The sequence below is a fragment of the Jaculus jaculus genome, chromosome 3, assembly GCF_020740685.1.
Source record: "Jaculus jaculus isolate mJacJac1 chromosome 3, mJacJac1.mat.Y.cur, whole genome shotgun sequence".
Taxonomy (NCBI): domain Eukaryota; kingdom Metazoa; phylum Chordata; class Mammalia; order Rodentia; family Dipodidae; genus Jaculus; species Jaculus jaculus.
Window position 1 is genome coordinate 150,926,339 of NC_059104.1, and position 22,915 is coordinate 150,949,253.

The window sequence follows — 22,915 nt, forward strand, 5'->3', positions numbered from 1 at the left end:
AGGCCCTGGATCTATACTTGTATTTTTTTTCTCTCAAATAAATATAAAAATAAAAAAAACCACAAAACAAATCTAAGGAACTCCTTTAAGCAGCAAGTTATAAGGGAGACGCTGTATCCTCCTCTGACCTCTAGCAAAGTGGAGACTGCAAGAGCAGGCTCAAGAACATTCTCTGCGTCGACTTGGATGGCAGGGGGGAGGCTGTTACCCTAAACTGCCTCATGAGGAAATGCTTTTTAGTAAAAAGCAGTTTCTAAGTGCTTGTATAAAACCTTGGTTGAGAAGCTACCAGCCGTCAGGTGGTCTTGGGTAACATTAGTTTATATGTATCTTAAAAAAAAAATAACTTGGGTGTGTATGATATATTTGCGCGAACGCCCCCCCCCGCCCCCCAGTGTTCGTCCTTGCCTTTCCCCTTGTTTGAAGCAGTGTCTCTTGTTAGCTGGGCCTCCGCTTCCGAGGGTTCCCGTCTCCTACTGGCCCGTCTGCGAGGAGGTTGAGGACGCACCCTCCCTCCTCTGTGTGTGGCTTTAGGTATATTGTGAGGTTCCAAACTCAGGGCCTCATGCTTGCCCAACAAGTGCTTTTTGACCCAGGCCCCCTTGGGAAATGAAGTTGGAACACAGGTTGTATTTAAACATGCTGATGGGTTTAAACATGTTTAAATACGCCAGACAAGATGCTGAAAGCATCCCTAAAATACTGGCAACACTCAATATAAAGCTTGCTGAATTGACAATAAATGTATTTGTGGCTTCGACCTCAGTGCTTGGAGGCCCTCAATAAATATTGCTTTCTTAAAAAAAAAAATTAATGGCTTGATAGCCACAGCTCATTTATGACACTCTAGGGTAAGGAACCCGATGAACGAGGATGGAGTCAGTGGAGTCGCTGTCCTCACCGCAGAGTAGCAAGCCAAGACGTCAAGTCACCCCATGAAATATCTGGCCGATGTCAATCAAGGGCGTGCGAAGGCAGAAAGTGTGCGGGGCGTGCGGAGTCCTTTCCAAGTTCCGGACTCTGACCTGATGGATTTCTGGGTCCGGGTCACGGCAGAGTTTTGGTTTTGTTTTGTTTTTTTCCCATTGGTCGCCGCGGGCCCTCCTTTTCTGTCACCCAGCCAATCCGGGACAGTCCCGCAAGCCAGCCACCCCGAGCCAGGGGGCGGGAGACGCCGGGGCGCTGCCGGGAATTAAGTCTCTAGTTAGAAAAAAAAAAAAAAAAGGGAAAATGTCGCTGGCGGGCCGGGCCGGGGTGCGCCTGGAGGCCGGGCTCCGCTGGCCGCCCGGCGCCCCGGAGCTCGAGCAGCCCGACAGCCTGGAGGGCTGGGTGCCGCTGCGCGAGGACCTCTTCCGGGAGCCCGAGCGGCACCAGCTGCGCTTCCTCGTGGCCTGGAACGACGCGGAGGGCCTGTTCGCCGTCACCTGTCACGACCGCACGGCGCAGCGGCGGCGCGGCCGGCCCGAGCCCGAGACGGAGCCCGAGCCCCAGGCCGCCGCGGCGGCGCCGCCCAGCTGGGCCGGCCTGCTCTCGGCCGCCGGGCTCCGCGGCGCGCACCGGCAGCTGGCGGCGCTCTGGCCGCCCCTGGAGCGCTGCCTGCCGCCGCTGCCGCCCGAGCTGGACGCGGCCGGGCCGGCGCGGGGCGTGGGGCGCGGGCTGTGGGCGCTGGTGTGGCCGACGCGCCGGGGCCCCGGCGAGGCGGCGCTGCAGGAGCTGTGCCGGCAGCTGGAGCGGTACCTGGCTCTGGCGGCCGACGGCTGCGGCGGCCTCACCGTGCGCGACGCGCTCTTCCCGGCGCTGGGCGACGCGGCCGACTGCGAGGGTCTGCGCGAGTTCCGCGAGAGGACGCTGCGCGCGCGCCTGGAGCGGGCCCGAGCGCGGCTGCGCCAGGTAACGCGGCGGCCCTGCGCGCGCCCCGCCGGCGCGGTCCCGGGGGGGGGGGGGGGGTCGCTGGGCACACCCGCCCCGAGCCCCGTGAAGTCAGAAAAAAAAAAAAAAAAACGGGTGCGCCGCTTTTCTATCCTGGCTTTATCGTGGGGTACAGCTGGGGTATTGAAGCCAGGCCCTCGGGCTTTGCGCGCAACTTCCTGTTGTCCCTGAGCCACCTCACAGTCCTGTGTTGTTGTTGTTTTTTAATAATAATAATAATAATTTTTATTATTAATTTATTTGCAAGGAGAGATGGGGAGAGGGAGAGAGAGAAGCCGCTGCAAACGGAACTCCAGGTGCATCTGGCTTTACTTGGGATACTGGGGAATGGAACCTGGGCCCTTAGACATTGCAAGCAAGTGCCTTAACTGCTGAGTCATCCTTCCAGCCCCTCCGATTATTCTTCTTCTTACTATTTTTCTGGAAGACAGGATCTCATGCTGTAGTTCACGCTGGCATTTTATTAGTAGCTACGCTCCTGCCTCAGCCTACCAAATGGTGGGCTTACAGGCAGGCACCGCCATTCTCAGCTTAGCTCACAGTTAGTTTCTTTGCAGTTGTGAACCTGCCCTTGACCTTTCCCCTGAAGATAGTGGCCGAGCAGGATGATGTGATTGGGAAAGGCCAGACACATTGGAAGCACAGCTGAAAACAGTGCATGCGCATAGAAGATAAAATGAACCCAAATGAAGAAATTCCGGGTTCTCTAAGGAGAATCAGGAATGGAGACAAAATGTTTTGGAGGATCGAGTGGCTTTCAGAAAATAGGATTTTATTTTTTAAGCCTACAGGAAGTGAGCTGTGCTCATTAACTTGGAATGGCAGCAAGAGGGCACTTTTAATCTTGGAAAGAGGGAATAGTTCATTTCATTTTTGAAGGGTAAACAAGCAAAGTTTTATTGAAAGTGAAAGGAAAGGAAAGCTCTCCGTGACAGAGAGGGGTCCTGGGGAAATGGGTGGCCTATAATTCATTTATTGAGTGGCAAGCTTCCAGAGCATAAGGGGGATATCACAAAGGACTGAGGAGGACGTATGACTTACGGAGCAGTCATTTCCTGAGGAGAGCTGAGAGGTGCTTCATTCTATCCTGGACATATCCTGTTGTTTTTTTCTTGTTATGGGCTATTATTAATCAATAATTTTCCTCTGCTTTTTTTTTCTTGGTTTTTCAAGGTAGGGTCTCACTCTAGCTCAGGCTGACCTGGAATTCACTCTGCATTCTCAGGGTGACATTGAACTCATGGCGATCTTCCTACCTCTGCCTCCTGAGTGCTGGGATTAAAGGTGTATGCCACCATGCCCAGCTTCCCATACATTCTTTTTTTTTTTTTTTTTTTTTTTATTTGAGAGTGACAGAGAGAAAGACAGATAGAGGGAGAGAGAGAATGGGCGAGCCAGGGCTTCCAGCCACTGCAAACGAACTCCAGACGCGTGCGCCCCCTTGTGCATCTGGCTAACGTGGGACCTGGGGAACCGAGCCTCGAACCGGGGTCCTTAGGCTTCACAGGCAAGTGCTTAACCGCTAAGCCATCTCTCCAGCCCCCATGCATTCTTATGAAGAAGGAATTCAGTCACATTTGCAGTTTTTATTTATTGGTTTTTTTGAGGTAGGGTTTCACTCTAGCCCAGGCTAACCTGGAATTCACTATGTACTCTCAGAGTGGCCTTGAACTCGCTGGTGATCCTCCTACCTCTGCCTCCTGAGTTCTGGGATTAAAGGTGTGTGCTGCCACGCCTGGCTTCATTGCAGTATTTTAATTGCTGTACATCATCTCAAGTTTAATATAGAGTAAGTTTTTTAAGCTAAAATGGTTTTATGAAGAGAGTCTCTTAGTGAGGTCTTTTTTGTTGGTTTTGATACAGGTCTCACCCTGTAGCTCAGGCTGGCCTCAAACTCCTAGAAATCCTCCACCAGGCCCAGCGCATTATTCTGTGTATTTTATGTAACGTTTACACACCTACTTCTCTTGTGCTGTTTTCACTATGAGGAACAACAAAGAATTTTCAAGCCAGCTGGTTTATGGCCTTAAGTTGATATTTTTATATCAAATTTGGTTATTTATCTTTGTGGTAGTGGGGATGGAACCCTGGGCCTGTTGCATGCTAGGCAAGCTTTCTACCATTGCGCTATATCCCCAGCACTATATCCCCAGCTGTCTTTATTTTAAGACAGAACCTCAGTAGGTTGCTGGCTATGAACTCTGTAGCCCAGGCAGGCCTATCTCATCTCTCAGTACTCTCCTCCTATCCCTCTACAGTCCAGACTCCGCCACCTCATTCCATTTCTGGAACTTGCCTTGCTTTCTATATCCTTTGGTTGGTTCTCCTTCCTTCCTTCCTTCCTTCCTTCCTTCCTTCCTTCCTTCCTTCCTTCCTTCCTTCCTTCCCTCCCTCCCTCCCTCCCTCCCTCCCTCCCTCCCTCCCTCCCTCCCTCCCTCCCTCCCTCCCTCCCTCCCTCCCTCCCTCCCTTCTTTCTTTCTTTCTTTCTTTCTTTCTTTCTTTCTTTCTTTCTCCCCCCCCCCTTTCCTTCTTTTTTCGAGGTAGGGTCTCACTCTAGTCTAGGCGGACCTGGAATTCAGTATGTACTGTCAGGCTGGACTCATGTACACAGTGATCTTCCTAATTCTCTCTCCTGAGTGCTAGAATCAAAGGTGTGTGCCACCATGCCGGACTGTTTTGGTCATTTCTTGAAGTACTCTTCTTTGAGAAAATTCGTCCCTCCAGCTTGGCTAAATCAGTGGTGCCCTTTTATGCTGTGTCTCTTCAGGAAACCTTCTGGCTCCCAGGGTGACTCAGGGCCCTGCACTTATCCAAAGCTCATCTTGCTGCCCTAGCCTCCCAAAGTAGCTGGAATTGCAGGCCTGTGCCACCTCCTGCCTTAACTTGCCAAAACAGCTGAATTTGACACCAGATCTAGCTCAACCTTGGCTCTCGATCCTTGATTTCTCATAGAAAAGTGGTATCTTCTTATACTCTACATACTGTATATGTGGTTATTATTGGAAAAGTTATGTTTTTCCCAAATTGAAGTTCATTCCTAGGTACTTATAGTGCTGATATAGTTCATACTCAGCTAAGTAGCCACACTTGTGTAATTCACCTGTTTTTCTGGAACTTAAAAAAACAAAACAGAGTAGACAGGGGAAATACAAAGCAAACCATGTCCATGGAAGTGTATGTGGTTTCTCTCTCTCTCTCTCTCTCTCTTTGAGACATGGTCTTTTGCTGAGCTCAAGACTCATCGATTTGGCTAGACTTGCTAGTCACCCAATTCCAGGGATCCTCCTGTCTCTGCCGCTCCAGTGGTGTGATTACAGGTGTATGCTATCTCAACTGGAATTTTATATGGGTGCTGAGATCCAAACTTATAGCCTCATGCTTATATGCAAGCCATTTACCCACTGGGCCATTTCTCCAACCCCGCCCTTCCTCCCACCCTCTCTCCTTCTCTCCCTCCCTTCATTTCTCCTTGTGTGCCATGTGATATGTCCATGTGGTCTTGTGTGCGCGTGTGTGTGTGATGTGTGCATATATCTGTACTCTTGTGGCACTCTATGCACTCACCTGCAGCGGGGCACACTCACCTGTGGTGGCTAGAACTGAGCATCAGGTGTCCCCTCCATAGCTCTGCTGCCTGCTCTTATTTGAGCTAGAATCTCTTATTGATCCTAGAGTTTGCCTTTGTGTGTGTGTATGTGCGCTCTGGCAATTCTTGGGTCTTTGCCCCTCAAGGGACTGTGGCCATATCGAGCTGTTTATGTGGAAATGAGTGATTGAACTGGAGCAGTCTCTGAGGCCTCCTCTGTCCCTTTTGCTTACATAGGAAGTGCTCCTAACTGCTGAGCCATTTCTTCAGCCCTTTTGTTGAGACAGAGCTTTGCTTTGTAGACCAGGCTGACCTGGAACTCACTGTTTAGCAAGCTGGCTTTAAACTTGCAGCAATTCTCCTGCCTCAGCCTTCGGAGTATGGGGATTATAGGCATGAGCCACCATACCTGGCTAAGTCTCCCTATTATTAAATAGTCTTTAAAAACAGTGTCAGATGACTGTGGGAATACTCTTCCATGGACATGCCATAATTTGTTGAACCACTTTGATTTTATTGGGCATTTTGGTTGGAGGACAATAACATTTCATGTTTGGTCAGTATTTCAATTTGATATATTGAAGTTCAGAACATTCAATTTTGTTTGGTAAGATTTTTAAAATACTGTCAAGATTGGCACTTTATCAACATTTTGTCTTCCAGGTGCTTCAAGGACATGGAAAAGCCAACACCATGGTAGCATTAATGAAAGTTTATCAAGAGGAAGATGAAGCATATCAGGAATTAGTTACCATGGCAACTATGTTCTTCCAGTATTTACTGCAGCCATTTAGGGATATGCGAGAAGTTGCAACTTTATGTAAGCTTCACATTTTGGTATGTTTCCTATTTTTATTAGACTTACTACCTGTTATATATTACTTCTTTACTCACAGTTAAGGCTCAATCTGCATTTTCATTATTATGTTGAGAGAGTATTATGGCTCTTTTTTTGAGAAAATGTCTCATATAGCCCATGCTGGTCTTGAACTCACTATGTAGCTGACCTTGAATTCTTTATCCTCTTGCCTCAATGTACACATTATGGAAGTGTAGGCATTTGCCACCATCCTGGGCTTTGAACATGTGTGAGTGTGTGTGTGTGTGTGTGTGTGTGTGTGTGTGTGTGTGTGTATTATTTGTTTTTCAAGGTAGGGTCTCACTGTAGGTCAGGCTGACCTTAAATTCACTATGTAATCTCAGGGTGGCCCTGAACTCACAGTGATCCTCCTACCTCTGCCTCCTGATTACTGGGATTAAAGGCGTGCGCCACCACGCCTGGCTTTGAATGTATATTTAACTTAGTTTTAAAAGTTTGGACTGACAGTGATGTTCTATGATACAGCATGTGCAAGTACCTGGACTGACCCAGTACCAAAAAGTTCTGCCTCCCCCCTGAAAAAAAAAACCCCAAGAAAACCCCCACCAAAACAAAATAAAATGAGCCAAGCCTGATGGCACAGGCCTATAATTTTAGCTACTCAGCAGGCTGAAGAAGGAAGATGGAAGTTCAAGGGCTACCTGGGTAACACAGAGAGACCTTGTTTGAAAATAAAGAATAAAAAAGGATTTAGGATAAGAGCTAGTGGATAGACCACTTGCCAAGCATGTTGGAGCCCTTTATTCACCAGCTTCTCTGCCAAAAAAGGGGATGGGGAGATGGATTAAAAGTCATTTTTGTCATCTCCTCAATACCTTAAGAATTCTGTACATTTTAAAATGTTAAACAATTTTGCTGATGTATTGTTTATAATCAGATGTATTTTTACTTTAGCTTATTTTCTTTTTTTATTTTATTTGTGTGTGTGTGTGTGTGTGTGTGTGTGTGTGTCTGTGTGTGCATGTGTGTGCACTAAGGCCACTTGCTGCTACAAATAAATAGATGCTTGCCCTGAGTCCAGCATACCTTGGTGTCTTGGGAATTGAACCCAGGCTACTAGGGTTTGCAAGCAAGTGACTTTAATCACTGAGCCATCTTTCCAGCCCCACTTTAGCGTCTTTTCTTCTTTCTTTCTTTCTTTCTTTCTTTCTTTCTTTCTTTCTTTCTTTCTTTCTTTCTTTCTTTCTTTCTTTCTTTCTTTCTTTCTTTCTTTCTTTTTGGTTTTCTGAGGTAGGATCTCATGCTAGCTCAGGCTGACCTGGAATTCACTATGTAGTCTCAGGGTGGCCTCAAATTCACAGCAATCTTCCTACCTCTGTCTCCTGAGTGCTGGGATTAAAGGCGTGTGCCTTCACGCCTGACCTTATTTTTTAATCTTTAAGGGCATATACAGATTTCTCAGAAATGGATAAAAATTGAAATGCATGATCATGGATTGTAATTCAGTAATTTAAATTTTAGTAAATTTTCATCATTCTGACTTCATTGAGCATGACTCTATGTAGACAAGTTATTAACATCACTGACTTGTGTCTAAATAGCAATCAGAAGATGTCCAGAGAGATTTCTGGTCTTTTTCTTTGCATGTATATGTGTATGGGGTATGTGTATGTGTGGAAGCCAGAGGTCTGTGTTGGGTATTATCCTCAGTCACTCTTCCACCTGTTGTTGTTTTTTTTTTGAGATGAGGTCTCTCACTAAGCTAAGGATGCACCGATTCAGCTAGACTATCTAGCCAGCAAGTCCTAGGGTTTCCTCCCATCTCTGCCTTCCCAGCATTGGGATTACTAGGTGTGTGCTCTGCTTTTACATAAGTTCTGGAGATCTGAGCTCGTGTCCTCATGTAAGCACTTGACCAACTGATGCATCTTTTCTACACATTGTCTTTACCTCGGCTAGGTTATTGTATTGTGAAAACAGTGCCATGCTGCTCCTGTTTGTGGATAAACATGTTCCGTTCACTGTTTTATACATTTTTTTTGTCATGTGTGTATTTGGTATGGTGTGTGTGATGTGTGGTGTATGTCCTGTGTGTGTAGATGCATGTGCCCAATGTGGATGCCTGCATAGGCCAGAAAATGATGGTGTCCTCTTGTTACTCACCTGTGTATTTCCTCAAGATGAGGTCTTTCTCTTAATCTAGCCCACACTGACCTGGAATTCACTCTATACTCCCAGGCTGGCTTTGAACTCACAGAAGTCCTCCTATACCTTTGCCTCCTGAGTATTGGGATTAAAGGCATGCCCCACCATACCTAGCCCTGCCTTTCTTTTATTACTGAATGAATGAATGTGCCAGAGCCTCTTGCCAATACAAACAAATGCCAGATGCATGTGCCACTTTCTTTTCTGGGGAATTGAACTCAGACTCATAGGCTTTGCAAGTAGGCACGTTTAACCACTGAGCCATCTCTCTTGCTGTCTTCTTTTTTTCTTTAGTTAAAAAAATATTTTTTTGTTTGTTTTTTTTTTGAGGTAGGGTCTCACTCTAGCTCAGGCTGACCTGGAATTCACTATGTAGTCTCATGGAGGCCTCGAACTTACAGTGATCCTCCTACCTCTTCCTCCCAAGTGCTGGGAGTGGAATTGCTGGGTCACATGATAAGTTAATGTTTAACTTGTTCTACTTGTTTATTTTTAAACTTTTTATTGACAACTTCCATAAATATAAACAATATGCCATGATCATAATCCCCTCCTACCATCTTCCCTTCCCCCCAGGCCCCCTATTGAAAACCTTATTTCCAACTACTCTTCTATTTTGATATCATCTTTTTTTGTTGTTCATTTTTATTTATTTATTTGAGAGTGACAGAGAGAGAAAGAGGCAGATAGATAGAAAGAATGGGCGCGCCAGGGCTTCCAGACTCTGCAAACGAACTCCAGACATGTGCGCCCCCTTGTGCATCTGGCTAACGTGGGTCCTGGAGAATCGAGCCTCGAACCGGGGTCCTTAGGCTTCACAGGCAAGCGCTTAACTGCTAAGCCATCTCTCCAGCCCTCATCATTTTTTTTTACTCCTATTATACAGGTCTTGCATCAGCCACTGAAAGGTCATTAATATCTAGGCCACTTTGTGTCTGAAGACAGTATTACAAAGCACTCCTCCCTATCCTTTGGTTCTTACATTTTTTTCTGCCTCCTCTTCCACAATGGTACCTGAGCCTTGGAGGGTGTGATAGTGATGCCTACCATTAAACACTCCACTGACACTTTTCAGCCCTTTGGTGAGTTTTGAGGCATTGCAGTGGTCATTACCATCTAAAAGTGAGGGAACACTAATATATGGGGTTACACATAAGTGTTTAGAGGGCAGTTTGGTGGGTGTAATATATGCATTTAGCCAGACAACAGTAGTAGTTTTCCCCCTACGTCTTCTGATCTCTGAAGCCATAGGCTTTTGATTAGGTTTGCAGTACCAGGCAAGAATTCCCTCTTATGGAGCAATCCTTAAGTCCAATCAGAATGCAGTAGGGTTCACCCATAACAGACAAGCCACTATTACACCAGTTGGTAATAGCCTGTAATGTTTTGGGAGCATCAGGGGCCTCCCTGACCAAACCAGGGGTATCCCATCCCTGGCACTGAAATTTTCTTGTAAGAATCTATGGCTTTTGGATATAGCATTATCTACCCCCACAGGGTATTTCTGCCCAGATTCTTGCTTTATAAGCATATATATTATTAGCTAGCAAAGAAGTAGGTTTCTGTCGGCTTATTCATAACATCTTCAGTTTTGATTAACCCTCCTTCCACAGCCTCCTCTCCTCAGTCCTTCCCCTGAACCTACTTTTGTAGGTTATTTGTTTTTGATACAGGCTCTTTCAACATAGTCCTAATTGGCCTGGCGCTCACTATGTGGCCCAGGCTGGCCTTGAACTCACTGCATTCCTTTTTCCTCAATCTCCCAAGTGCAAGAATTACAGGTATGTGCCAGCATTCCTGTCTCCAATGTTTGTTGTCTTTCTTTTTTTATTCCAGCTATCCTCATGGGTATGAAGAGGTATTTCATTGTAGTTTTATTCGCATTTCTCTGATGGCCAACCTGACTATACAATATCACTGAACCATGCTTTGTAGAAGGAATTAGATCCCAGATGACATAGTAGTGCATGTCTTAATTTCAGGTGTTATAACAATGTACTGAAAACTGGGCAATAGGATTTTTTTTTTTTCCATACTTCTGGTGACTGTGAAATCCAAGTTCAAGGTGCTAATAGATCTGCTACCTGATGAGGGCTAGCTTGCTAGTGTTTAGATGGGGTCTTGCTGTGTCCTTTCACCATGATGTGCTTAAAGATCTGTGTCTACTTTCCTTTTCATAACCTACAAGGCCTCTAACCCCTCCCCCCACGCACATGACTTAACACCAGTATCCTCAAGGATTTAGGTTCAACATAGGAACTTTGGAGGACACAAATATTTAGTCCATAGGAGTGAACATCATGATCCTGAATATGCATATTTGAATATCTTTTGGGTGTTGCCTTTTTCCTTTAGAAAAGTTTGATGGTATTGAAAAGCTTTGTGCCATGTTCCTCACAGAAATTGCAGCAGCACTTAGGTGCTGTGGACCCCACCTGTGTGAATGCCACACCCCACAGCTCTCAGTTAAACAGCTGTGCCGTGTTAATAATGACATGTGGCAGCCCTGCTCTCTGGGAACAGTCATTCTGGTAACGCAAAGTGTTAGGTACTTTTCCCATCCGCCCCAGTGCCGGGCTCCTTCCTGGGCAGGTAGTGCCCAGGCCTGCTGGTTCCTCCCTAGGGTTTGAGGGGATGATGAACGACTCAGAAACCTCTCCTGGCCACCGGAGAAAAACCACACTGAGTCGGGAGTCTTTTCGATGCAGGAACTCGCAGAAACAACTTGCTTTATTACTCTGAGCAGTTGCCTATATCTCATTGGGGACGAAGGTGGGGATTTTAGGATGGGGGCAGAGATAAGGGCCTACTGTAAGCTGTAACTATTGAAATGTTAATTACAATTGCCACCCGGAGGTGGCAGGCCAGAAGCCATTAGGCGTCTTGCTGAGTCATAGCTGGCCAGTGACAGGTCCCCAAACTGTAGCTAGACTCAGGAAGTTCCACTAGGCCTCATGCCTGGGCCTTTCAGAGCCCAACACCCCAGAGCGCACCTTTGTCTTCCAAGTGGCACCCAGCTTTGAGAACACTCACTCAGTAAAGAACCCACCAGCCAGCTCCCTTTCAGCTTCCTCGTGGCTCTGCATCACTGGCTCTTCTTTCCGTAGAAGTCCCTGGACGAGGATGTACTGGGCCCTAAAAGGGTACTTGCCCTGCAGGAGGAGGCCAGAGAATGGACCAGGCGGGCTGAAGATGCAGTTGTCTCTATTCAAGATATCACTGTGAATTATTTCAAGGAAACAGTGACAGCATTAACAGGTGACACTAAAAAAATACCATGCTAGAATATTTGTGATTTTTATTTTACTCAAAAAAAAAAAAAAAAATTGGGTGCTTCTTAAGCTCCAGGTTTATTTGCCAGGTATTGGGAATTCAGTGTAAGGATAGGCACAAGGGGGAATGAGGGCAGAGAAGCCCATGGTGTGTGCTCGTTCAGCACATGGAAAATGACAGGGGCAAGAAGCAACCCTGAAGAAGAGAGACATGGGGCTGGGAGAGAGACTGAGCCTGATGAAGGAGGCCAGAGACCTCAGAGAGCTCGCACTTGTCTTGGTAGCTAAAGGGTACAAGGAAGTGAAGGGACAGAAAGTGAGGGGAGAGAGTTTGGCTACAAGAAATAGAATTTGGAACACTCTAGCTTGAGGTAGCTTGACAAACCTAAGAATCCTAAGGAAAGCCCATGGGCTAGTCCTAGAGAGTGCGGGAGAGCATGTTGTGAGGGAGAATGCTGGTCAGACAGACAGAGATAAGACCAGGTAGGGGCTTGTGGGTGGGTGAAAGTCTTTTAACTAATTTAAAATTATTGTTCATAAAAGCCTCAAAAAGGATACAACCTCATGTTTGTCAATCCATTTCTTAAGTTACAAGACATTTATGAAATGGAAAATTATATGACTATTAAGCATGACATTTTAAAAAATTTTTTATTTTTCACTTTTTTTTGAGGTAGTGTCTTACTCTAGCCCAGGCTAGCCTAGAACTCATAGCAGTCCTCTTACTTTTGCCTCCAGAGTGCTGGGATTGAAGGTGTACGCCACACCTGGATTTGATGCCTTTTTTTTTTTTAAATATTTTTTTGTTGTTCATTTATTATTTATTTATTTGAGAGCGACAGACACAGAGAGAAAGACAGATAGAGGGAGAGAGAGAGAATGGGCGCGCCAGGGCTTCCAGCCTCTGCAAATGAACTCCAGACACGTGCGCCCCCTTGTGCATCTGGCTAACGTGGGACCTGGGGAACCGAGCCTCGAACCGGGGTCCTTAGGCTTCACAGGCAAGCGCTTAACCGCCAAGCCATCTCTCCAGCCCGATTTGATGCCTTTTAAAATGAGTGGTAGGAGTTCCTAATGTATGTGGTGAAATAAGTAAGATTGAAAGTACAATGGTGACTTTAGGTCTTTTGGTAAAACTATCTATATAAGCCCATCTGTCTAGCTAGCCACAGAAAGAGTCTGGACAAAATGTTAGATGCAGTTGTCATGAGCTGTCATTGTCTTTTGTGGGGGGGATGGGGGGTGCCACCATGCATGTGTGGAAGTCAGAGGGCAACTTTCCAGGATCGGTCCTTGCCTCCTACCTAGTTGGAGGGGGCGTGTCTTGTTCTCACTGCTCACCACCGCGTTCTCCAGGCCAGCAGGTTGCAAGCTTCTAGAAATTCTACTGTCTCTACCTTCTGTCTCGCTCAAGGCTTGCTAGGATCACCGAAGGCCGCCATGGATTGTGGCTTTTACTTGGGGTCTGGGGATAAAAGAGCTCAGCTGCTTCTCATGCTTCACACCACTGAGCATATCTCCCCTGTCTCTATTGTCCTATTTTTCATGGAATAGATAAAATTTTATATCAGGGCTGGAAAGATGGCTTAGTGGTTAGGGTGCTTCCCTGCAAAGCCAAAGGACTCAGGTTTGATTTCCCAGGACCCACGTAAGACGCACCAGGTGGCACATGCATTTGGAGTTGGTTTGCAGAGGCTGAAGGCCCTGGATCATCCATTCTCTCTCTCTCTCTCTCTCTCTCTTTCCCCCTTCTTTCTCTCTCTCAAATAAATACAAAATAAAATGACCGCATATTACTTGTGTGACAGTAAAATTGTTACAACAAGGCCTGGTGTGGTGGCGCATACCTTTAATTCCAGCACTCGGGAGGCAGAGGTAGGAGAATTGCTGTGAGTTCGAGGTCACCTGGGAATACATAATGAATTCTAGGTTAGCCTGGACTAGAGTGGGAAAAAAAAATAAGTAAAAAATACATTTTTTTGGAGGCAGGATTTCATTCTAGCCAAGGTTGATTGGGAACTCATTCTGTGGCCCAGACTAGCTTTGAACTCACTGTGACCCTCCTACCTCCTACCTCAGCCTCTTGAGTCCTGGGATTATTGATGTGAGCCACCATGCCCAGAAGATATTTTTTGAAAACAACAGGAAGTAATAAAGAAAGTGTTAACTCAAGATTAATTCTGAGCTCTTTAATGAGTTGTGATTTTATTTTATTAATTAATATTATTTATTAATTATTAAAATCCACCAGGAATGCAGAAACAAATGGAACAGGATGGGAAGAGATTTGGCCAGGCTGCATGGGCCACAGCCACTCCCAGATTAGAAAAACTGAAACTCATGGTAGCTCGGGAGACTCTGCAACTCTTGAGAACCAGAGAGTTGTGTTTAAATCACAAAAAAGCTGAAATCCAGAGAAAGGTAAGATGGATAAATGTAACTGTTTAAAAGTATATCATTGTTTTTTGTTTATTGCTGCTCAATTTATAATAGCTGGGAAATGGAACCAGCCTAGATGTCCCTCAACAGATGAGTGGATAATGAAGATGTGGTACATTTATACAATGGAGTTCTACTCAGCGGTAAAGAAAAATGAAGTTATGAAATTTGCAGAAAAATGGATGGACCTGGAAAGTATTATACTAAGTCAGGTAACCCAGGCCCAGAAAGCCAAGCGCCACATGTTCTCTCTCATATGTGGATCCTAGCTACAGATGACTGGGTTTCTGCGTGAGAATGAAAATACTTAGTAGCAGAGGCCAGTAAGTTGAAAAGGAGACATAAAGGGTGGAGAAAGGAAGGGAGGAGGATACTTAATAGGTTGATATTGTATATGTGTAATTACAATGATTGTAATGGGGAGGTAATATGATGGAGAATGGAATTTCAAACGGGAAAGTGAGGGGGTGGGGAGGGAGGGAATTACCATGGGATATATTTTATAATCATGAAAAATGTTAATAAAAATTAAAAAAAAAAGTATATAATTGTTTTAAATGGTACCACTCTTCATTCACCCCAACACAAGATAAGGCTTTAGAGACTCCAGGGATGGGCTATGACATTTTCCTTCTTGGCTTCCTAGGTGTTTCTGAACTATAGTGCAGGTTCATTTTATAACCCTGAGCTCAGGACAGAAGTGCGTGATAACACTTTAAGAATTAATCCAGCTGTGTTCTCATTATTGTTTTCAGCTGCCGGGGGACTGAAGCCAGGCCCTTGCGCATGCTAAGCAGGGCTCTAACTCTGAGCTGCATCCCTGGCACCAGCATCTCTTTTCAAATCAAAAGGATGCTTCGTCCTAGCATCGTGGTCACTTAAATTATTTCCTGTCATCTCAGGACCGTAATGTAGAACATTGGTAATGTCTGGCTTAGGTTAGGCCGTGTGTAAGAAGATGCCAGAGACAGAGCAAGCAGCAGCACAGTTCTTCTGCAGGCCTCAAGTCCAGGATCAAGTAGCCTTCAGATTGCGTGGCCCTCTGCCTGGCTTGTGGGTGACATCTTGCTGCGTGCTCAGGGGGCCCCTTCCCAGGCTGTGTCCATGGAGAAAGTACTTACAAGAGGCCCATTCCTACCACAAGGGCACTAACTTCTTGAGATCATCTCAACCTCCCAAGACCCCTCCCCCAATTGTGTCACATTTGAACTCTAATGCATAAGTTTTGGGATAGCATGTGTTCAATCCATAACACTGTCTCATTGCCGTTTATGTTACTTTGAATTAAATGTTTTCATTTATTTTAAGGATGAAATTAAGTATTTCTAGTAAACACTGAATAAGGCATTTTTGTCTCATTTGATGGGATGGAAAAGTGTTTCTTTCTATTTCCTTTCTTAAAAATTTAGTAAATAGGGCTGGAGAGATGGCTTAGCGGTTAAACGCTTGCCTGTGAAGCCTAAGGACCCCGGTTCGAGGCTCGGTTCCCCAGGTCCCACGTTAGCCAGATGCGCAAGGGGGCACACGCGTCTGGAGTTCGTTTACAGAGGCTGGAAGCCCTGGCACGCCCATTCTCTCTCTCTCCCTCTATCTGTCCTTCTCTCTGTGTCTGTTACTGTCAAATAAATAAATAAAAATTAAAAAAAAATTTAGTAAATAAATTTAGAAAATAGCCAGAATGTTTCTAAAATTTGCTCTTAATATACTAATTAATTTATTCTTTTTTTCTGTAAAAATAAGGTAGAAGATCTTCCAGAACAAGAAAAAAATATAGATGTTGTAGATGAGTTAGAAATCCAGTATTATGAAGTTCAATTGGAATTATATGAAGTTAAGTTTGATATATTGAAAAATGAAGAAATACTTCTGACTACACAGTTGGACTCTATCAAAAGACTTATAAAAGGTAAAATTTATGCTTGTGTAAAAGTAAGTTATTTAAATTACATGTTTGAGGAAATAAAGACCAATAATCAGTTACCTCTTACAAACTGCCTGAACACCTATTGTCTTTGCCTCCTGTCAGTATTTTTATTATTCACATAATGTGTTCATTGTTAAACATACAACAAAACACAGAAAGAAAACCCTTTACCCATGGTACTTAGTAGAAATAATTTGCTGTGTAACTTTGTAGGTTTTTTTTAAATATACTAGTTATGTGTAAATGAATTATCAGCTTTTAAAACCAGAACTATATGTCCTATTCAATGACCTCATTTTTACTTAACACATAACCATCTAACCATTTAAGTAACAAAACATCGAAATTTTACTGGCTGCATAGTATTCCATTTCACAGGCAATCTGCAGTTCCAATTTCTCAGTCCCTTGAAGAGCAGTTAGCAGAGAATTTCCTTTACGCATGTCTATGTGTAATTACTGGAAACTTATGGATTACTAGAAATTTATGAGCTAAATTTCTAAAGATAAAATTGGCTAAAGGACAATATTAATTTATATTTCAACATATATCTGTTAAAATAGCATGAAAACAATATTTTTTTAACATTACATTCACCTAATTTATGTCCAAGTTTAAAAAAAAATATTATTTTTTAGTTATTTATTTGAGAGCAACAGAGAGAGAGAGAGAGAGAGAGAGAATGGGCACGCCAGGGCCTCCAGCCACTGCAAACGAACACCAGACGCATACACCCCCTTGTGCATCTGGCTAACATGGGTCCTGGGGAATGGAGCCTCGGACTGGGGTCCTTAGGCTTCACAGGCAAGTGCTTAACTGCTAAGCCATCTCTCCAGTCCCCCCCATTTATTTATTTATTTATTTGAGAGAGAGGGAGGGAGGGAGAAAGAGGGAGAGAATGGGCATGCTAGGGCCTCCAGCCACTGAACTCCAGATGCATGTGCCACCTTGTGCTTCTGGCTTATGTGGGTCTTGGGAAATTCAACCTGGTCCTTTGGTTTTGTAGGCAAGCGCCTTAACTGCTAAATCATTCCTCCAGCCACCCCCCCAAATAATTTTTGATATATTGTTCTCACTTCTATCATTTTCTGGCTTCTGAATTTCATGACAGTCCCCTGGAGAGTCTGTACGAAATGTTATGTCCAGCAGCAGGATATGAGAGCCTATCTTTTCCAATTATCTTTTTATCATCTTAATCACTTTATTTTTATCATAATTATTTTAAAACTGTTTTGGGATAATTTTTTTTTAATTTAAAAACTTTTATGAACATTTTCCATGATTCTAAAAAAATATCTCATGGTAATTTCCTCCCTCCCCCCTGACACTTTCCCCTTTGAAATTCCATTCTCCATCATATTACCCCATCTCAATCATTGTACTTACATATATACAATATCAACCTATTAAGTACCCTCCTCCCTTCCTTTCTCTTCCCTTTATGTCTCCTTTTTAACTTACTAGCCTCTGCTACTAAGTATTTTCCTTCTCACGCAGAAGCCCAGTCATCTGTAGCTAGGATCCACATATGACTTTTCCAATTCTTATGCCATTATCATTTAAGCTTTTGGTTGGTTAATAATAGAAAAAACAGAATCTTGTAATTTTTATTTATTTAAATTTGAATGATACTGAACACAAATTTATGTTTAGTTTAGTGACAGTTTATATTAATGAGCTGCCTGTTCATGATCTATGCCTAATTTTCTTTGGAATATTTACTTTTTTTCTTTTTTCCATTTTTCTTTTCTTTTTTAAACAACATTTATGTAAGCTGGGTATTGGGGAATTGATCCCAGGCTAGCAGGCTTTGCAAGCAAGAGCCTTTAACCAATGAGCCGTCTCTCCAGGCCCCAGTTTTCTTTCTTTCTTTTTTAATAGTCTCCGTATGTAGCCTTGACTGGTTTCAAACTTACTGCAGTCCTCATTCCTTACCCTCTGGAGCACTGGGAGCGTAGGTGGGCACCATGCACCTTGCATCTGTTTTTCTCTTGATCATTGACATATATGTGTGTGTGTATATATATATATATATTTTTTTTTGGTGTGTATATGTGCGCTGTGTTTGCATCTGTGTGAGTGCATGAGCATATGCATCCATGTGGATGCCAGAGGTTGACACTGGGCATCTTTCTTGATTGCTTTCTACCTTATTTGTTGAGATGGGCTCTCACTTGACCTCAGAGCTTGCCCATGGGGCTAGTGCAGCTAGCCAGCTTGCCCTGGGATCCCTTCTCCACCTCCTAAGTGCTGGGATTACAGGTAGGCTGCCATGCTTGCTAGTCATTGGCATTTACGTGGGTGCCAAGGGTCCACACTCAGGTCTTCATGCTTGCACAGCAAGCACTTTACTGTTTGAACCATCTCCCAGACCCCCTTTTTTTCTTGTACAAAATAATGGTTTTTATATGCCATTTTCTTTTGTTTCTATTTATTTATTTATTTATTTGAGAGAGAGAGAGAGAATGGATATGCCAGGGCTTCCAGCCACTGCAAACAAACTCCAGATGCATGCACCACCTTGTGCATCTGGCTAATATAGGTTCTGGGGAATCGAACAAAGGTCCTTTGGCTTTGCAGGCAAGTGCCTTAACCGCTAAGCCATCTCTGCAGCCCTCCTTTTGGTTTTTCGAGGTAGAGTCTCACTGTAGCTCAGGTTGACCTGGAATTCACTCTCTGTAGTCTCAGGGTGGCCTTGAACTCTGCGATCCTCCTACCTCTGCCTCCCAAGCGCTGGTATTAAAGGCGTGCACCACCACACTTGGCCATTTTCTTTTTAAAAAATCTTTTATTTTTACTTATTTATTAGAGAGACAGAGAATGAGTGCACCTGGGTCCTTTGGCCTCGCAGACAAGTGTCTTGACCACTAAACTGTCTCTTCAACCCTTATATGACTTTTTTGTACCTCTCATTTCGTTCGTATCATTGTGCTTTGTTTATATTTGCCATTCTCACCACCCCTTGTGTCTTCTCAGCTTCTTCCTCCCTCCCCCCCAAATACTTCCCCTTCTGCTGTCTCATCTTACACCCACACACAGCACACGCACACTCACACACTTAGTTCTTTTACTTTTAGCTTTTGGAGACCAGGTCTCGTTAGCCTGGGCTGGCCTTGAACTCATTATGTGGCCAAGGATGACCTTGAATTCCTGATTCCTCTGCATCTACTTCCCGAGTGCTGGGACTCTAGGAGTACTGCTACATTTACATCCACATTCTGCAAAGGAGAAAACACATGCACTATTTGCCTTGATTTCTTGAATATATTACTTTACATATTAGAGGTCTTATTCAGTTGTCATATTGAGTTGGGCATTAAGCTTTCCTTCCCTAATTATTAAGTAGTCCCAGTCACCGAGTTACAAACGTTCTCATACCGCTCTGAGCGGCACGTCTCACAGCCAGCATTCTACGGCTCTGGCCTGAGTTCTTTTCTTCCTCTCATCTGGGAGTGCCTTCCAGGCTGGCCTCCACACACACAGTCCCTGTGCTCAGGAAGCACATCCTACCATCTGGTAAGGCAGGTACCCCTCCTTACTCTGCTTCTCACTACTCTCACTTCTTTATTCTTCCAGATGAACTTTAGAATCACTTTGGCAAGTTTAAAACAAACAAACAGAAAAGTCATTGGAATTTTGATTGGGATTGTGCTTAACATTAGCAATTACTTTGGGGAGAGTTGCCATCTGCAATTTTGAATCTTCCCACCCAAGATCATGGTAGGTTTCACCACTTATTTAAATCTTTTTTTTTTTTTTTTGCCCCTAAATTTCTTCCAAGTTTAATAATTTTCCTCATGCAGATCCTGAACATTTTTAGTCAAATCCTAGGCTTTTAGAATATTTGAAGTAGTATTTAATCACAAGCATTTTACATGTTTAGGGCGAATTATAAAAAAAATTAATCTAGAATGATACATGCCAAGTTGTTCATGATGTTTTCCTCTAAGAATGATACTCAGAAGGTTTGGGGAAGGAGGAAGAAAATTTCATTTTTTACTTTATGCACTTCTGTAGGATTTGAACTTGTTAGAAGCATGCATTTTTTTTTGAAACATGTATTTTTAAAACAATATGTCATCAAGATTACATGAGGCACTGTCATGCTGTACATCTGGCTCTGGAGGACATTTTGGCATAAAGAACTCTGAATAAGCTGTGTGTGGTGACACACACTTTTTTTAATACATTTTTTGGTTTATTTTTATTTATTTATTTGAAAGTGACAGAGAAAGAGGCAGAGAGAGAGAGAGAGAATGGGCGTCCAGGGCCTCCAAACAAACTACAGACGTATGCCCCCTTGTGCATCTGGCTAACGTGGTTCCTGGGGAATTGAGCCTCAAACTGGGTTCTTTAGGCTTCACAGGCAAGTACTTAACCGCTAAGTCATCTCTCCAGCTCATGCACACGCTTTTAATACCAGCACTCAGGAGGCAGAGATAGGAGGATTGCCATGAGTTCAAAGCCACCCTGAGACTACATAGTGAATTGCAGGTCAACCTGGGCTAAAGCAAGCCCTTACCTTGAAAACCTAAGAAGAGAGAGAGAGAGAGGTGGGGAAGAGGGAGGGAGGGAGAGAGAGAGAATGAACCCTGAATCCCTGAATATTCATTTGCTCAGGAAACAACAAGATGTACACACAAAAATTCACATACAGAGGTGTTTTTCATAATGAAACTGGAAATAAACATTTTAACAGCAACGAATACTATGTGGCCATTAAAATTATATTTCTATCACATGGAAAATGTTCTCTTAGAACTCTGTTGATGTATGTAGTTGCATAAGAACTCTGTGTTAATGTACATACTTAATAGTGGTTTTCTCTGGTGATGTTATTACACGTGATCTTTATTTTTGTTACATTTAGACACAGTTTTGCATTATTTTTCTAGTCAAACATGCTTAAGAAAATCATTAATACTTTTAGAGAAGCAGGATGAAGTCGTGTATTATGACCCGTGTGAAAGTCCTGAGGAACTGAAAGTCATGGCTTGTGGGGCAAAGGAGCAGCAGAGTGGCGAGGACGTGGAGGTGAGGGCACTCAGCCGGCAGTGCCAGCGGCTGGAGGCCCAGCGGGGCCGCATCTGTGCCAGGAGAGCCTACCTCAGGAACAGAAAGGTAAGTAGAAGGCTTTCATTCCTTTTCCGGGGTTTCTTCTCTTATGAAAGAGAAAAGGTGTTTACACAGAAGTAATTAAATTTTATGTACATACATAGATAACTATGGCTGCAGTTAAATATGTTTCATTTATTTATTTATTTATGAGAGAGAGGAGGGCTAGAGAGATGGCTTAGCAGTTAAGACACTCCTGCAAAGCTAAAGGACCCTGGTTTTATTCTCCAGGACCCACGTAAGGTCAAGGGTGCACATGTGTCTAGAGTTCATTTGCAGTGGCTGGAGACCCTGGTGCACTCATTCTCTCTCTCTCTCTCTCAAATAAACAAATAAATAAAATATATTTTTTTTAAAAAAAAAAGAGAATGAGAGAGAGAGATGGGAGTGAGTATGGGTGTGCCAGGGCCTCCTGCTGTTGCAAATGAACTTCAGATGCATGTGTCACTTTGTTCATCTGGCTTTACAAGGGTCCTGGAGAACGAAACCTGAGCAGGCAAGCTCTGTAAGCAAGTGCCTCTAACCTCTAAGTCATATCCCCAACCTGAAAAATGTTTTAAAATATTTTTCCTTAAAAAACTTCTGTTTATTTTTAGGTGGGTGGGATTTAAGAATTTACTATAATTTCTAAATTTTAACTAATTCATTTGAAAATTATTTATTGCATGCCTGCTGTATACATAGCCAGGCTACATGAGACTCAGTTTCAAAACCACAATAAGACACAACAAGCAGGGGCTAGGGAGATAATTTAATGGGTAAGAGTGCTTGCTGAGCAAGCATAGGAACTGAGTTCAATCCCCAGCACCCATATAAGAAGCTAGGCATAGCCACACATGCCTGTAACCCCAGTGCTGGGTGGGGATGGAAATAGAATAGCTGGAGCTCACTGCCAGCCAAGCTCAGTGAGAGACTCCTCAAGGACATGGAGCAGAAGAGCTTTAGAAGAGGGCATTTAGGGCTGGAGAGATGGCTTAGTGGTTAAAACGCTTGCTGGTAAACCCTAAGGACCCAAGTTAGATTCCCCAGGACCCATGTAAGCCAGATGCACAAGGGACATGTGCATCTGGAGTTCATTTGCAGTGGCTAGAGGCCCTAACATGCCCATTCTCTCTCTCTCTCTCTCTCTCTCTGTCTTCTCTCTTTAAATAAATAAATAAATGAAAATTTAAAAAAAAAGAAGAGGGTATCTAATATTCTCCTCTGGCCTCTGCCCACATGTGCACTGGCATGTGCGTGTCGGCACACACACACACACACACACACACCACACACACACACACACACACACACACACAAACAATGAAGAAAGAAACCAAAAAAGCTCCTGAATTCATGAAGTTGTTCATATTTATTATTGCTATTATATTTTTATTATTGGAATTTAAAAAACATGAAAATTGTGACTTCTTTTTTCTTAGTATTGGGGATTGAATCCACAGCCTTGTCTAGGCAAGTGCTCTACCACTGAGCACCTCTTTCTGTTATTTTGAGACAGAGTCTTACTAAGTTGCCTAGGCTGGCCTCAAACTTGAGATCCTCTTGACTCAGCTGTGACTGTTCCGTTCCATGCAATTATAAATATTTGAAGATTCTCTTAGAACAGGCTCTTTGCAAGTCTGAGA

The 22,915-nt window shown here is 43.8% G+C and overlaps 1 protein-coding gene across 1 annotated transcript in view; it reads left to right on the forward strand.

Moving 5' to 3' along the window:
- Positions 1-1,230: 1,230 nt before the first annotated feature.
- The window catches only part of Whamm (WASP homolog associated with actin, golgi membranes and microtubules), a 30,042-nt gene continuing 8,357 nt past the window's right edge, over positions 1,231-22,915 (forward strand). The window contains exons 1-6 of the mRNA XM_045146109.1: positions 1,231-1,890; positions 6,179-6,352; positions 11,648-11,798; positions 14,064-14,233; positions 15,992-16,157; positions 21,106-21,296. Coding sequence (XP_045002044.1) covers positions 1,231-1,890; positions 6,179-6,352; positions 11,648-11,798; positions 14,064-14,233; positions 15,992-16,157; positions 21,106-21,296 — 1,512 coding nt within the window. The remainder of the gene's footprint in view (positions 1,891-6,178; positions 6,353-11,647; positions 11,799-14,063; positions 14,234-15,991; positions 16,158-21,105; positions 21,297-22,915) is intronic.